Source organism: Pleurodeles waltl, chromosome 7 (assembly GCF_031143425.1).
Source record: "Pleurodeles waltl isolate 20211129_DDA chromosome 7, aPleWal1.hap1.20221129, whole genome shotgun sequence".
Taxonomy (NCBI): domain Eukaryota; kingdom Metazoa; phylum Chordata; class Amphibia; order Caudata; family Salamandridae; genus Pleurodeles; species Pleurodeles waltl.
In genome coordinates this window covers 310,014,757-310,030,554 of record NC_090446.1, presented here as the reverse complement: position 1 = coordinate 310,030,554, position 15,798 = coordinate 310,014,757, and the positions used below count along the sequence as shown (strand labels likewise).

The window sequence follows — 15,798 nt, the reverse complement described above, 5'->3', positions numbered from 1 at the left end:
TCTAGGGAAGCATTGGTCGTGATGACGAAGCCTGAAACTGGAGTGGGGAACATCAGGCCTTGAGAGATATGATCTATACAAGACCACAGTGCTAGCATTTCCACCATCCTTGGGGTAATGCCGATCAACTCTTCGAAGGAGCTTTGAGACTGGATCCACTGTTTCTGTACCTCCTCTTGTAAAGGTCTCACCTTTAGTCGTGCTAGCGGCACTAAGTTTATTGCAGAGGAGATCATCCCCAGGAGCGACTTGAATAGTCTTACAGAAATAGACTTTCTTTTGGAGCTTTGTAGAGCCAGTTTGGATAACCTTCATTGTCTGCCTTCTGGCAAGTAAGCCTTGTTCTTGATTGTGTTGAGGTTGGCACCCAGGAAAGTTATTCTTTGAGCTAGCATGGTGGTGGATATTTGGTAGTTTACAGTAAGATCTTGTCTGTGAAATAGTGAAAGAAAGGCTCTGGTGGCTTGGTGTGATTGTTGCTGTGATGAAGCTTTTAGCAGCCAATCATCTAGGCAGGGAAATACCTGATGACCGTGTTTGCAAAGTGTAGCTGCCACCAGGGCAAGAAATTTTGTGAAAATCCAGGGGGCTGACTTTAGTCTGAAAGGAAGGACTTTGAACTGATAATGGGTACCGGTTACAGAGAAACGGAGGTATTTGCGATGCTTGGAATGAATGGGAATGTGGAACTTAGCATCTTTTAAGTCCTATGATGTCATGTAATCTCCACTGTCTAGAAGAGGAAGGATGTCTAATAAAGTAATCATACGGAAAGACTGTTTGCACGGAAATTTGTTCAATTGCCTGAGATCCAGTATGGTCCTCGATTCCCCTGTCTTCTTTCGCCCCAGGAGAAAACAGGAGTAAAACCCTATTTCTCTTTGATGAGGGGAGCCTTCTCTATAGCATCTTTGGAAAGCATTATTAATGTTTCTTTCCACAGTAAGTGAAGACGGGGTAGGTGCGCTCCTTTTGGAGGATGGGTTGGTGGTCTCTGCACAAACTCCAAGGTATGGCTGTAATTTATCAGATCCAATACCCATTTGTCTGATGTCATATCCTTCCAGTGATGGAGGTAGTTTGAGATATTTGCACCCACATGAATGGAAGGAGTTGGTCTAGACGGTACCTGATCCAGGTCACTGTTTGCGGCATATATTTCTACCCTTGGGGGGTTGCTTTCAGTGTGAAGTTTGCTTGTTGTAGGCTGCTGAGGATGGCTGGTGATAGGCCTGATGGTAGGAAGGCCTATACTGGGACTGAGCATAAAATTGTTGGGGTATTTGATAACCACCTCTGTATGAAGAGAAACCGCTCCCACTGGTATCCTCAAAAGGGCAATTTCGTGCACTTCAAAGTACAGAGAGACATGGCAGTGTCTGTTTTTACTGCCAATAAGGCTTTGTCAATGTGCTTCCCAAACAATGTTTCACCATCACAGGCCATGTCCAAGATCTTTGATTGGACCACCGGTCTAAAAGATGTGGCCTTTAACCATCCCTGGTGCCTTAAAACTGCTGCTCTGGCTAATTGCGGAAACCTGTGGTGGCGATGTTAAGGGCACAATTGATCATCTCTGAAGAAGTACGCTGGCCCTCCTGCAGTATCTTTTTAATTTCAGACTGCCTGTCCTCAGAGGTGAGATCAAGCAAGCTGCTGATATCTGACCACATCTGGAGGTCATAACGGCCTAGGATTGCAAGTGTTTCCTGCACGGACAGTAATGCCAGACATGTGAGAAAATCTCTTCCCCATATTGTCCAGAAGTCTACCTTCCTTATCTGGTGGAGCAGATATGGGAATGAACATGCTTTTGAGCGTCTTTGAGCTTCCTGAGATACGAGAGAGTCGCGCTTAGGGTGGCTGAGGAGACAAGCAGGGGAATCCTCTGTGGCCAAATATTTTTTATCTAGACAAGGTGTAACTAGAAGGACCATAGCCAGATTATTCATGATTTGATGTCCCTCACTTCAGATATTATCTATGATGGGGATGACTCTAACTGACTTTCTAGCCTGCTCTTTAAAATCATGGAGAGAAAAGTCTGACTGTAACAGAAGTTGGTAGGTGGAAATGTGCTGCAGCTCGGTCCATTAAGTTGTGGAAACCTCCAATGTCCTCAGGGGAAGAGTATGAGAGGTAAGGAGGTGGAGGAGATGGAGTAGGGAACAAGTAGTCATTCCATTCGTCATGTGGTTTTTGTGGACCAGGGTTTTCTCCATCTTCCTTTTCATCTTCTGTAGAAGCGTCAGCCGCATAAGAGGTGCGGCAATGGGTGAAGCTGGGGCAAGCCTGTGTGTTGATGGCCGAAGGATGTTTCTCAGCGTGGCATGAGAAACAGACTGGGGTTGCGTTGGCTATGGTTCTTGATTAGAGTCCAGAAACCTACTTTTGTAGTCTTGCAGCCTGTCCTGCAAATTTTGAACCAGTGGGGTGGGCATTTGAACAACAATTTGCCTAGGCTGAGGATAGCATAGTGTTTGGTATGAGGGGTGTAATAAGACTCATATCAATGTTGTTCGTCATCCACTTGATACTTCACCTAACGTTCTGAGGGACTATGTGCATCCCCAAAAGGTCCCTCATTGTCAGACTCCTCCCAGAGTAACAGATGACTTGGAAGCAAAGCTGAAACTTTGCTCGGCGAGGTCACTTCAGGGCGCAAGGCAGTCTTTATTATTGTTGTAATGTTTATAGTAGTAGTTGCATCCATAAACGACGTGGTAGACGATGCAAAAGTGAAATGTGATGTTGCAGGCAGAATTCCTCCCGTTGACTATGGTGTAGTCGACAGTCTGTGGATGGTGGTGCTGTAGTCAACGGTGGGGCCATTGACCGCAAGACTGTCGACAGTAGTGCAGCAGTCATTGATGGTGTCTTTGTTGACATTGGCTTTGTCGACAGTTTCTTCCTCTTCTACGGCGGTAATGTCAATGGTGACTTAGATGCAAATACCTTTGTGGAGGATATGGGAGCAGTAATAGCTGTCATCGATGATGTTCGCGACAACGACGCCCTCATCGATGAGTCAAGAGTGATGGTAGCTGTGGTCATTGACAGGGTTGTGAGAGGGATTTTAGACCTCAACGGTTCAGATGAGGGAGAGCGGCGATGCTCCTTTTTTGGGAGGAGGCCAACCCTGCTGAGATAAGAGGAATTTTCTCCTTTTTGTGAGGCCCTTTGTGGTGAGACTTCAAGGCCTTCCTGCTCCCCTCCGAAACCCCTTCGTCAGATGATCTTGAACTTTTATGGGGCCTTACAGTTGAATCACTGTCCTCATCTTAACGGCTGGATCTTTGGGATCTGGACTTCTGCAGCCAAATAAGTCTCTCAAAGCTTTAGAAGAGAAGATATGGCAAATTTTACACAACTTTCTCTGATGTTGTGGGTAAAGGCAGTATAGACAGTCTCTGTGGAGGTTATTCACATGCAGCCTCTTCTTCTCACAGGATTTGTAGAAACAAAACAGACCTTTCTGGGAAGACTCAGACATTGTAGAAGCTGAAAACTGGAATTCACAGGGAAAACTGAGCAGAGCTCATGAAAACTCCCTTCGCACGAAGTGCAGTAGAAAATCATAGGGAATCAGCCTCTCTTGGGAATATTCTAGAAGGGGCTAGCACTTGACTGGTCATAGTTCAAGTTCGGACCTTTTTTAAAAAGGACATACATAGGCCATTAAACTAATGCGCTACTGCCATTATAGCCTATTGTAATTCTTGCACACTGGTTTATTATGGTACCGTGGGACTCCCACTTTGACGACGGGAAATGATTCAAGCATGTAAATCTATGAAAGATCCAGTGCTGGATAAATGCGTAGTGAAGTGGAAAGTTCCACTTCAATCTGAACATGTGCCCAAGGCTTCCTGCAGGCAGTACTGGAGAGCTAAGAACTGCTGCCAATGGGAAATGCTGCAAGAGGTCCATCTGACGGGTGCCCCACAGGACTGGGTATCACCTCAGAATGTAGCCACCACTCGCGGTTGGCAAGATGACACCCACTTAGGCAGTTTGCCCTGGTGTTCAGAGACTGGCCAGAAGGTTGGCGACTATGCAAATCCCATCCTGGTATGTCAAAGCTGCAGTGCTTCTTGACACAGAAGGTGAAACACCACTGCTCCATCAGAATCTGGCCAGACAGACTAAGAATGGAAGGGAGGTAGGCCTGGGGGGTCTGCTCAATTCCTCTCAGTTCAAGCAGGTTGTTTTAAAGAACCTACTCTTCCAGAGACTAGAGGCCTCTGATCTCAAGCTCCTCCAAATAAGCACCACATCCTAAGGTGAATGCATCCATGGCCAAGGCTGAAGGACAACCCCTGATATAGTGTTCTTCCACCGACCACCAAATCAGATCCACAGCAGTACCCCAGGAAAGCCTAATGGAGCCTGCCAAATCTCCTCTGGGCTGGAACCACTGTTTGCAGACAGCCCTTATCTGCAAATGAGTGTATGCGACCAGGATGATTCAGGAAGAGAGCAGACCAAGCTGGTGGAGAACCATCACAACTGGAATTTGAGCACCACCTGGAAATGTTGGAATCATATCCAGATTTTCTCAGACCCTCAGCAGAAGGACGGCTTAAAATGAATTTGTGTCCAGTAATGCCCCTATGAACAGGAGGTGCTGAGAAGGTTTAAGTAGGATTTGGTCATACTGATAATGAAACCCAGGTTGAACAGCAGGCAGTTGCTTGCAGGTTGTGTGACACCATCTCTGGTGAACTGGCTTTGAGCTGCCAGTCGAGATTCCTTATCCCTGAGATGGGCTGCAACCTCTGCCATTACCTTTGTGACGACTCAAGGTGCCGATGTTGGTTCAAACAGGAGGACAGCAAACTGGTAGTGAGGGAACCCTTAACTTTGGCACCACCATCTGAAACGCAGGTACTTCCTGTGCGACTGCAGGATCAGTGTATGGAAATGCTTATCCTGTACGTTGAGGAAAACCATCCAGTCTTTAGCTTCCAGTGCCAGAGGAACCTGAGCCAAGATAAAAATCCAAGAGTCTGAGGACTATAATCCAATGAAGACTGCCGTCCTTATTGGGAACTAGGAAGGACCAAGAGTAGCATCACCATCATATTTCCTTCTGTGGCACTGACTCCATTACCCCTTTCAGAAGCAGGACTGCCACATCCTGCAGCAGTACAGAATGGTGATCTGTTGACGGAAAGGACTGTGGAAGGGGGTGAATGTGGGGATGGGTATGTTGCAAGGATAGTCTGTACTCCTTTCTACAATATCAAGGACCCTGTGCTAGACCTGCAGAATGAGGATAACCATCCAGGATACACATGCTATTTCTAAAGAAAAGCTAAACTGGCTTTCCAGTTGGCACGAGAGAAGATGAGGAGGAGGAGGAAAGAGAAAGAGGAGGGTATCCAAGTATGTGTTGCCTCAGGAGCTGGTTCCTTTGCTGGGGACTGAGAAGGCTGGCACTGGCAAAAACTCAAGCCTCTCAAGAACTCCTAAAGTTTGTGAAACTGAATGTAGGTTTTCACTAGGGATTAAAGGCCAAATGATTGGGCCACCCCCTGCCTGCTTTCAACTCCTCTAGGAAACCATCTGCCTTATCCCAAAAAGCCTTGCTTCATCAAAAGGAATGTCCATCACTGCTGCTTGGACATACTGGGGAAGCCAGCTGATCGCCGATAATCATGCGTCCTGGGGGCTACAGAGGAATTCATAGCCCTAGCTGTAGAATCAGCCAACTCTAATTATTTGCCTGGATCGTACCCATCCTGAACAACTGCGACTAAGTTGACTCTAAAGCAGTTAGTTAAGCTTGACACCACCATATGCACCATATCCAAAGGGTGTGTGCATACTTCCCCAACAAGCAAGCTGACAGAGCAGGGTGCCAGACTGTACGACAAGGTCTTCTTGTCTAGCTCCAGCTTACTTAACTTCCTGTCTGGAGGGGTACCAGAAAGGAGTCTGGGTTTTGTTTTGTACATGAGGTGGCATGCATGACCATCCTTTCAAGAGAGTGCTGACTGACAAGAAAACTGGATCCCTAGAGGCCCATCTGCAGTCCACGGAGTTCAAACAATTCCCTGACAAAGCATTCTCTGGGTTGTTTCCATGCGGTAGTCATCAGGTCTAAGTGTGCTCCATTCATTGTCAACAAGTGTTCAGAGGTGCTGGTTGAGAGATGCAGAACTTTTTTCAAGATGTTTGACTAGTTTTCCACCAAGGCTTGGAGAAGTTCAAGGACATCAGCAGGCTTTATGAGCACTGAGAAGAATGGAGCCACCTCATGGGACTATAGCCCTGACGACCAGTCCATTTCTTCCCTAGGGGAGGTATCAAATCCTCTAGCCTGTGGTATGCCCACGTAATCTGCCATGTCAGAAGATCTAAGGGAGCCAAAGGCTGCCTCGCTAACATCATCTGTATCATGATGGAACTCAACCCAAATATATTATGAATTGTTTGCAAGTAGTACTGGTGAGAACTGTCCCATTCCAATTACCTTTCCTCTTCCACAGTTGGCTGGGCCTCGTAGGAGTGTCATAGTTTTAGACAGAACCTCGGTGGGGAGCGAGGTGAGAACTGGCACTGAGAGAAGGTCAACCTTTGAGGGCTTCAGCACCGGAAAACTTCCAGATGGGGATAAAAACATTCCATGTGGAATTCAGGGGACGAGCAATGCCAAGGGAGTACCCAACAATGGGAATCGGAATGGAGCCCAAACTGTCTCATGGGGCCCGCAGGTGCACTGCAGCGGATTGCCGCACATCTAAAACTTTACATCATGGCGTGTATAAAGAAAGCTGTACATTTTCCAAACAGGGTACTTTCTCTCTGTCACTCATTACTGCAGACTTAAACAAAAGAAGGTCTATGGGAATTTGCCTGATTTGATTCTATTATTTTGTTTCATTATGTTGGAAAAAATCTATATTAATGATCAAGTATGGCTGTAGTATAAGGGGCACATTTTGTATAGAACTTTTATGATGGCCCTCTGGAGGACATAAGTGCCTGAGATGAAAGTGCATCAGAAGGTCATGACACATGAAGTCATCCACAGAGCTGCATTTGTACACCTGCAATTATTTTTAGACTTGTAATTACTCACACATGGTCGCTTCTCACTTTAAATTTACCTTACTTATATCTTATGTATCTTGGACACATCTTTGGATCATTTTTCACTTACAGTAAGACACCTGAAAGAAGGCAAAGTAACATAACTGTAAACATAGATTCCAGTCTTGGCATCTTTGATATATTTACAAAATACCATGGCTTCCCAATGTGTTAGTAAGTGCAGGTAACACTTGTTGGCTTCTTGCTCTATGAACTAAACAATGTCATGTCATGAGCCTGGCTGATGAAGGGTGATACTCTGAAACCGGTCCCAGGATGCTTTTTTCTACTCCCGGGAGAACCTGGCCTGGCAGTTCGGGCTGGTCTGTTCCCATGGGGAACAGGGTCAAGATTGATTTGCATATTGCCTGGTAAATCTGGAATGGCATCGAAAGCAACAAAATGACGGATTAAACCCAGATCTGTTACTGGGGTGAATGTTTGATTTGCTCTGCATTCCGTCCATCATCTGTTATTTTTGCATTCATTGAAATAGGAGCACAGTCTCCTGTATTGGAACAGGTGGATTTTCTTCTACCACACATTGTGTAGGGGGAAGCGTGAAAGCGCAGTAACCTTTAGGTAGAAGGTACGCTGGGGGGTGATTCCTTCCAGGTTTTGCCTTCGCCCACATAGTGGTTGTCGTCCTCTGGACTGATGCTGAATGTTATGCACTGATTGGTTATTGTTATGCACTGATTTAGTAGGTCATATTGCCTTGCTGTGATAACTTGCGTTTCAGGATTTACATTCCTTGCATTGGGAGGACATTGTGTTCATTAAGTCATGCACCATATGGAAAGGTTTCATTATGTTTGCACTATGTTGGTTTGACAAGTGCCAGGTTGGCACAATATTACTGATTTATGTTGTGCTGGTCTATGTTGATGCAATACAGTTTACTTTTATATAGCGTGTTCTGAAGTCTCTTTTTGTGGTGTATGTATTGCGTCTTTGGGTTGTGTGTGTCATGGAAATGTTTTACACATTGCGTCTGGGATAAGCCTGAGTGCTCATGCCAAGCTACCAATGGGGTGAGTAGGGGGTCATCTTAGGTGTGTAGCTTCTTTGTCCTGACTAGATTGGTGGTTACTGCCTGGCTTAGGTGACTACCCTAGCCAACCAGGAACCCCATTTCTAACAGTTTCTGACAGCAAATCCAGTGGGGGCACCAACATCAGAAACCTGATGGTCTACCCGTCTCATAAAGTGGGTAAACGAACGATTTGGTGAAGAGGATACTCTGCCTCATTTCCACAACCGTGGTGGAGTATCCTGTCTACTAAACTCTAAATCCAGCCCTAAGTAACTCAAGAGCCTTGGGGAACTCGTGAAAGAGAATGTGGGCAGATTCAATATGAATTGATGAATAATAGATACTAACATTGGAGAGCAGCAGAGTTAAGTAACTTCTTTCCGGAACACTGGATCTTTCATAGATTCACTGAAAGTGACTAACAAAGCAGTAGCTTAGAACCAACAGTAGTAGTCAGAAAGGAACCAGACCTTAAGCAAACAGATTTCAAGCACCTGTGATACTGTCTTCTCTGCTCTGGAAGTTAAACATCAAGGCAGACAGGAGTGGGTGGCAAAGGAGTGTTTTTTGTCCTCAAAGTCACAGCCACTGCCTTTAAGGGTACTCCAACGAAGTGAACAGCTGCCATGCCTTTCATAAAGTGAACTACTACCATTCTGCCTACCTGGATATGAGCTGCAGTGATACAGAAGACAATCAATCTTCATAAGTCTGCTTCACCAAGGCCCTGCGTTTGTCAACTAGACCAAAACCTACCAAACGTTAGGCCAACTGACGAAAACTCTTGGATTTTTCCAGTTAGAACTTTAAACATCTTTTGATATTAAGTGTTTACCATCCTTTTGGCCACAGTACTGGCTATGGAAAGAAGGTAGGCAGGAGGATCAACTGATTCAAATGGAATAAATATTGAGGTGTTTTTTTAGAGCTACTGTGTATTTGTAAAAATGTAGGTATGGTCCCCATGTTAAGAAAGCTTGCATCACAATTACACTTCTCACTGAGATGGCGGCAATCAAGACTGCTGTTTTTCAAAAAAGAGGTGGAATAGAAACTCTATAAAGGAACCAAAATGCACCTTCATCAAAGCTGATAGGTCAATGGTAATTTCCCAAGATTAAGTAAACTTGGAAGATTTTGGAAAAATTAGAAAAGCATCCTCTCATGAACTCCAAGATTATGCTCAATGAGAACAAATATATCAAGTCAGCTTTACTGAATGTGTGAGCAAGGTAGCTAGGAGCAATCTGATTGAAGTTCATTTTAGCTCTGGTTTGGCTACATGGAGAAGGTAAGATAGAAACTGCTGTGGGGACAGTAATAGCAGATCCAGGCCCTTGAAGCATTTGTTTTTAGTATTATTAGAGGTGTAAATGGCCAGCTCCTTGGGCAGCCAGATTGTGGGCTATGGTGCTGTTCAGTTCGCCAAAAAGGCTACAGCTTGAGAAACATACATTTCTATTTGTTGGTGAACCAGAAACACTTGGTGTTCTGACTAGTTGCAAAAAGGTCCCACTACAGGGATCCCCAGCACTAAAATGTTTTGGACCGCTGTCTATGATCCAGTCACACTCATGACTCATGTGCTGTCTGCTGGTGGCAAATGAAAAAAACAGTCTTTACCTTGTACATGCTTCACTGATGCTGAGCTTCTGTTGACAACAGGAACTATCTTATTTGCCTTGCTTCACAGTACAGTACTTGACAGTTATGTTGCCTTTGCAGACCATCACTTCGGTGTCCTTTGCCACAACCGGGTTGTTCCCCACTTTGGGGCACAAGCCTTGGATTTGCAAGTCCTGCAGATGAACCCACCAACCCATTAGGGACATTATTGTCATGAGAAATAGATGGAGACTGGATGGAGGTACAGCTTGGCTGATAAAAATCTTGTTATTCTTCTCTAACCATTAAAATGCCCTTATCATCTTCAGAGTGATTGTGTCCTGGTGCTACCAGTCAGCATCAACCTGAACCCTGTCCGGACTGTACGTTGGGGCTAAAATGTCCCACCGGGGATAATAGCCTCCATGCTTAAGTTTGTCTCATTTATATACTAAAAATTGCAGCAATTTCAGTTTCAGTTTTCTCTGAACAATCTGAGTGGGTGCAGGTATGCCCATCTGTTCTCTCAGTCTGGAGATAAAATTGTCTGCCTTGCTCCATGAAAGATACAACAATATGTAGTAGCTCCAGGGGTCATAAACCTACATTCACAACATTAGGAACACACTTCACACATCTGGTACCATGTTCCAGTTTACATTAAAGACCTGAGGTATCCCTTTACCATCACATAGACACAGAGCAGTATTTCATATAATATATCAATGCATGCATAGCTATTTTACTGTATTCACTCAAGGGGTCCTATTCCACTTTACATTCATGCTCTACTGTTTATCTTTAACACAACTTGAGTCATATTTCACCTTGCATTCATACACAACCTGACCATATTTTACTAAACTGACAGATTATGTCATATACACTTTTGCAGTCACACATCTCGTAACATTTGTCTACATGAATATTCTAGTCAATGTATATTCACATTTGGTCAAATTTCAACTTACATTCATAGATGGGGCACAGTTCAGTTCTCATTTATCAGCAAACCCACATTTGAATATGAAGATTGTTGGAAATGGCCTTTCTGCAGGGTCACCCCCAAACTTTTTGCCTTCCTCCTCCTCTTTTTCTGACCTAATTTTTCCTGGCTTTTGGACTCTGCGCACTTTACCATTGCTAATCTGTGCTAAAGTGCATATGCGCTCTCCTTAAAACATGGTGACATCGGGTCATACCCAATTGGCTTATTTAATTTACTTGTATGTCCCTAGTCAAGTGCACTACATGTGCCCAGGGCCTGTGAATTAAATGCTACTAGTGGGCTGCAGTACTGGTTGTGCCACCCACATAAGTGGCCCGATAATCATGTCTCAGGCCAGCCACTGCAGGGCCTGTGTGCACAGTTTCACTGCCACTTCGACTTGGCATTTAAAAGTAATTGCCAAGTCTTAAACTCCCCTTTTTCTACATATAAGTCACCCCTAAGAAAGGCCCTAGGCAGCCCATGGGGCAGGGTGCTATGTAGGTTAAAGGCAGGAAATGAACATGTGTGTTTATATCCTGGTAGTGTAAAACTCCTAAATTTGTTTTACACTGCTGTGAGGCCTGCCCCTTTCATAGGGTAGCATTATGGCTACCCTCATACACTGGTTGAGTGGTAGATCCTGATCAGAAAGGAGTAGCCAGGTCATATTTAGTATGGCCAGAATGGTGATACAAAACCCTGCTTAATGGTGAAGTTGGATTTTATATTACTATCTTAAAAATGCTACTTTTAGAAAGTGAACATTTCTCTACACTCAAATCCTTTGGTGCCTTCCAATCCACGTCTGGCTAGGTTTAGTTGACAGCTCTCTTGTGCATTCAATCAGACAAACACAGGATGCTCAGTCACACTTGCATGCATCTGCATATTGAATGGGTCTTCCTGGGCTGGGAGCGTGGGGGGCCTGACACTTACATGTCAAAAGGACAGTGGCCCGCCCTCACACAATGGACTGCCACACCCCCTACTGGGACCCTGGCAGACAGGATGGAACTGAAAGGGGACCTTGTGCACTCTTTGAAGTCTCCCCCACTTCAAAGGCACATTTGGGTATTTAAACAGGGCCTCCGACCCTAGCAACTAAGGGCCCGGTGTAGCAAGGGGTTTTATCCATTCTGTGTCTATGGGAAAATGTGTTTGTACATATGGCCCTAAGACACTTCTGAGGTAGACACTTCTACCTCACAGACACTTCTGGGCAAGACATTTCCTGAAAAAGAGAACCTGAACCAGAACCTGCAACCTGCCAAGAAGAACTGCCTGGCTGCCCAACTGACTCACCTGCCTGCTTTCCAGCAGAGGACTGCTGCTCTGCTGTTGCCCTGCTGCCTTGCTGGTCTCTAGTTGTGCTGAGAAGTGTTCTCCAAGGTGTTGGATAGAGCTTGCCTCCTGTTCCCTGAAGTCTCAGGAGCAAAAAGACTTTGTTCCTGCAAGAGAACTCCCTGTGCGGCGAATATCGGCGTACAGCCTGGAAGAAATGACGCACAGCTTGCATCACCGTACGCTGAACAGCATCGCGACCGGAAATTTGACGCACGGTCCACTGAATCGACGCAAAGGCGAGCCAGAACGATGCAGCCGGACTGCCTGAGAGGAATCGATGCAGCACCTGCTGTAGAAATTCCACGCATCGCCCACCCGATCGATGCAGCCCCTGTGACTTCGTCCTGTAAGTGCCGGATTTCTACGGATCGTCCCCAGGGTGTCTGAAAACTCCACAACCCGAAGAGGATTCCATTCTACACGACCGAAATCGATGCAAAGCCTGCCCTGCGTGAAAACACAATGATGCATCGGCTGTGTGTGCTGGAAATTTCGACACACACCTCCCCGTTTTCCATGCACCCTCTCCTCGGTGGTTCCTTGCGGAGAATTTTATCACAAACCAGGTACTTTGTGCTAGCAAGAGACACTTGTTGCTTTTTAAGAGACTAAAGACACTTTATATCATTTTTACAGTGATATTTCAACATATACTTATTGCATCTTAATCGTTTCAACCTGCATCCTACCAGATAAACATTATATATTTTTCTAAACACTGTGTGGTGTATTTTTGTGATGTTCTACTGTGTTATTGCATGATGTATTGCACAAATACTTTACGCATTGCCTTCTAAGGTAAGCCTGGCTGCTCAGTGCTAAGATACCAGAGGGTGGGAACATGATCATTTGGATTGTGTGTGACTTACCCTGGCTAGACTGAGGGTCCTTGCTTGGACAAGGGGTAACCTGACTGGCAACCAAAGACCCAATTTTAAACAAAGATGTATCTCTCAATTTGCAATGTAACAATTTGAGGTTATCTGTACATTTAATTTTGACACCTATCCTTCACCATTACCTGTTTGCATCCTGAATCCAATCAATCTTTTCAAACTCTTAGAAGACAGAAGAAAGCTGTGACTTTGATACTCACGTTATTCGGTGTACTAAACAAGTGTTTTGGGGCCATCTGAGCCTTCATAGTTCGCAGGTAATTGGTCCAGCTAAAGTCTTCCTCTCTGTAACCTAAACACCCAGGAGGAAAGAGCAAAATATACAGAGATAAATGTTGACTTAAACTTTCACTTCTAAACAAAGGGCCACAGAATAAAAGAAGCTGTAATGGCACTACCGAGAAACTCCAAGAAGGGGAAATCATTGGAAAACATATTTCAAAATGCTCTACCTCTGCCATAAAGTTGGGCGACAAGCTCTAAAATGGTGAAATGAGCTGGATACATACTAGAATATCTATAAACTCTTGACCTAAATAGCTGTGCAACAAATATTGCACTGGAGTTAATAATGGAAATTTTACACCCAGTGGGACAACATTGATAATAATAGTATTTAGGACACTATATTTCTGTAAGACAATATTCCTGTAAATCATATTCTGACATACACTTGCTGATGAAGCTAGGAAATCCATTTACTATCCTGCTGTAGGGCTCTCTGGGTGTTTGTTATGTGAAGTTACCAGCCACCAGAGAACTTCAGACATAGAGGATGTAGCATAAGTTTTCTTTTCATAATCACCACAGTAATTCTTATTAGTTCAGGAGTAAACACTGTAGTATTTAGAGATGGCACCACTGTCTCTCAAATGATTTTTCCTAATTAAGAACAACAGCCATCATAGGTTTTCGGAATAAAGGGTACATATTCCGGTAGTCACATGAATATTGGTTTGAGATTTCACTAGTTCTATTAAGAACTAATAAAATCTTGAAGGCACTCTAAGATGGCGACCGGGATCATCCCAACACCTGCTTTTCCTTTCCGTTCTCCCTTTTGTTGATACAGCCGCATGAACAGCTGCGAGTGCGTGGCCTCAGCCAATCCACGGCTGACACTGGCACACACGGCTCCACTTATGCGTGGTTGCACATAGACACCATCCGTGACCAGGCCGCATGTCACTTTACACGCACAGTCACCTGACCACTCAGCTGACCTAAGATGACAACCTGCGTCAGGAGAATGTTTACACCCGTACCTGAGTAGCACTGCAATTATTACAAGCCTTACTAATACTACATCTTCAGTCCAAAATTCATTTTCAGGCTAAGTGGAGTCGGGGTAGGTCGTTGGCGATCATTGCCCGGAACCACGTGAGTACTTGATATGTCTTCCATAATACGGTTCCCCTGACACCAATGGTCCCTTGTCACTTATTTTCATACATTTCTATTTCTCTGTGTTTGCAGCTTTTTTGCAGCTGTGTGCATTATTGTGCTTAAGACCTAAGGGGCATGACAGATGTATCCAACAGGGTAAGACTCTCTGCCCTTGCCAAATGAAATAGGCGACCCTCAAGTCTCTTTTATGCTATTTGTTGCTGGTCTTTGTGTACTGTGATTTTACAGTTTTTACATGTGTGGTCACCTTCCTAGGCTGCTATACATACTAGCACTGATCACCTAACTGCAACATTTTGGACCCTATTGCTTGTAGTGTAAATTTCTCCTGCACTCCAAAATATGTTGATTTGCACAACACAACACAATTCTTGTCTATTTGTTTTATTTATCTGTCTCTAGGTTGGATCATACCATAGAAAGGTGCTTCTATCTGTTAGGGAACATCCACTATTGCATATACTTTTTGGTGCATGGTAGGGATTTCTGGCCCTGATGAGGCGTCAAGGAACCGTCTGGACCAAGGGGTACGAAACATGTTGACCCTACTGAAGTCACACTACAAGGCTACCTGGGTACCTCAAGTTGGGTGGGTAGCACCTTGTCTTTGTTTTTAACCCTGCCAAGGAGGACATAACATAAAAGGTTCTTTAGGTAGACAGTTTTAATGCACTCTCCACCACCCTACACAGAATACACTCTTAGATACTAGACCATCATTACGGCGTAACTAAAAAGATCTGCCAGATGAGGAGCTTGCCCTATGATAAAGCTTGACACCCATTTGGGTTTGTGAGGGCACCATTTCATGACTCCCTTATAGCTCTGCTTTTTCCAGCCTCACATTCTTCAGTTCCCCAATAGAAACAGCACCTTCAGTTGTTTATTGATATTTTGGGGCATAGGTGCTGGACCTTCACTGGGTCCCTGCCCCTCCTATTGAATATATATGACTATGCTCAGCTGCAGTGAGGCAAGGTGTAAAGAACTTCACACTACAGCACTTGCTGGCTATGTGCGGAGAGTGAGTCATGCAACTATGATTTCCAGAATCCTGCTAACCAGGTGAAGGCTTCAAATCTAAATCTGAGAATGTTTGTTTGAGGGTGATTTTTCTGCACACATTTTTATGCACTGGACGAGGGAAGTGACAATGATCATTTAAGGGTAAGTGCCAAAGCATGACATAGCACCCATCCAGGGAGTCATGGATCAAAATGTAAGTAAACGAGAGATACCAAAATGGTAGGTAACAAAGGATGCACTCTATAACAAAGAAATAATTATAAATCAGAAGCAATACTAATCTAAACATGTAATCAGAAGCAATCCTAATTCGAACATGCCTACAATCTAATTTGGAATACTAAGGAAATCTTTGGATGGCAAAGTTTCCCACTTCTGATTTTCTTGACCCTACC

General features: G+C 44.5%; 1 protein-coding gene across 3 annotated transcripts in view; it reads right to left on the bottom strand.

Annotated features, from left to right (window-relative positions):
• L3MBTL1 (L3MBTL histone methyl-lysine binding protein 1) overlaps positions 1-15,798 on the bottom strand; it is a 420,932-nt gene that overhangs the window by 187,865 nt on the left and 217,269 nt on the right. For all 3 annotated transcript variants that reach the window (XM_069243749.1, XM_069243751.1, XM_069243750.1), the window contains one exon: positions 13,171-13,262. In XM_069243749.1, the coding sequence (XP_069099850.1) occupies positions 13,171-13,262 (92 nt within the window). The remainder of the gene's footprint in view (positions 1-13,170; positions 13,263-15,798) is intronic.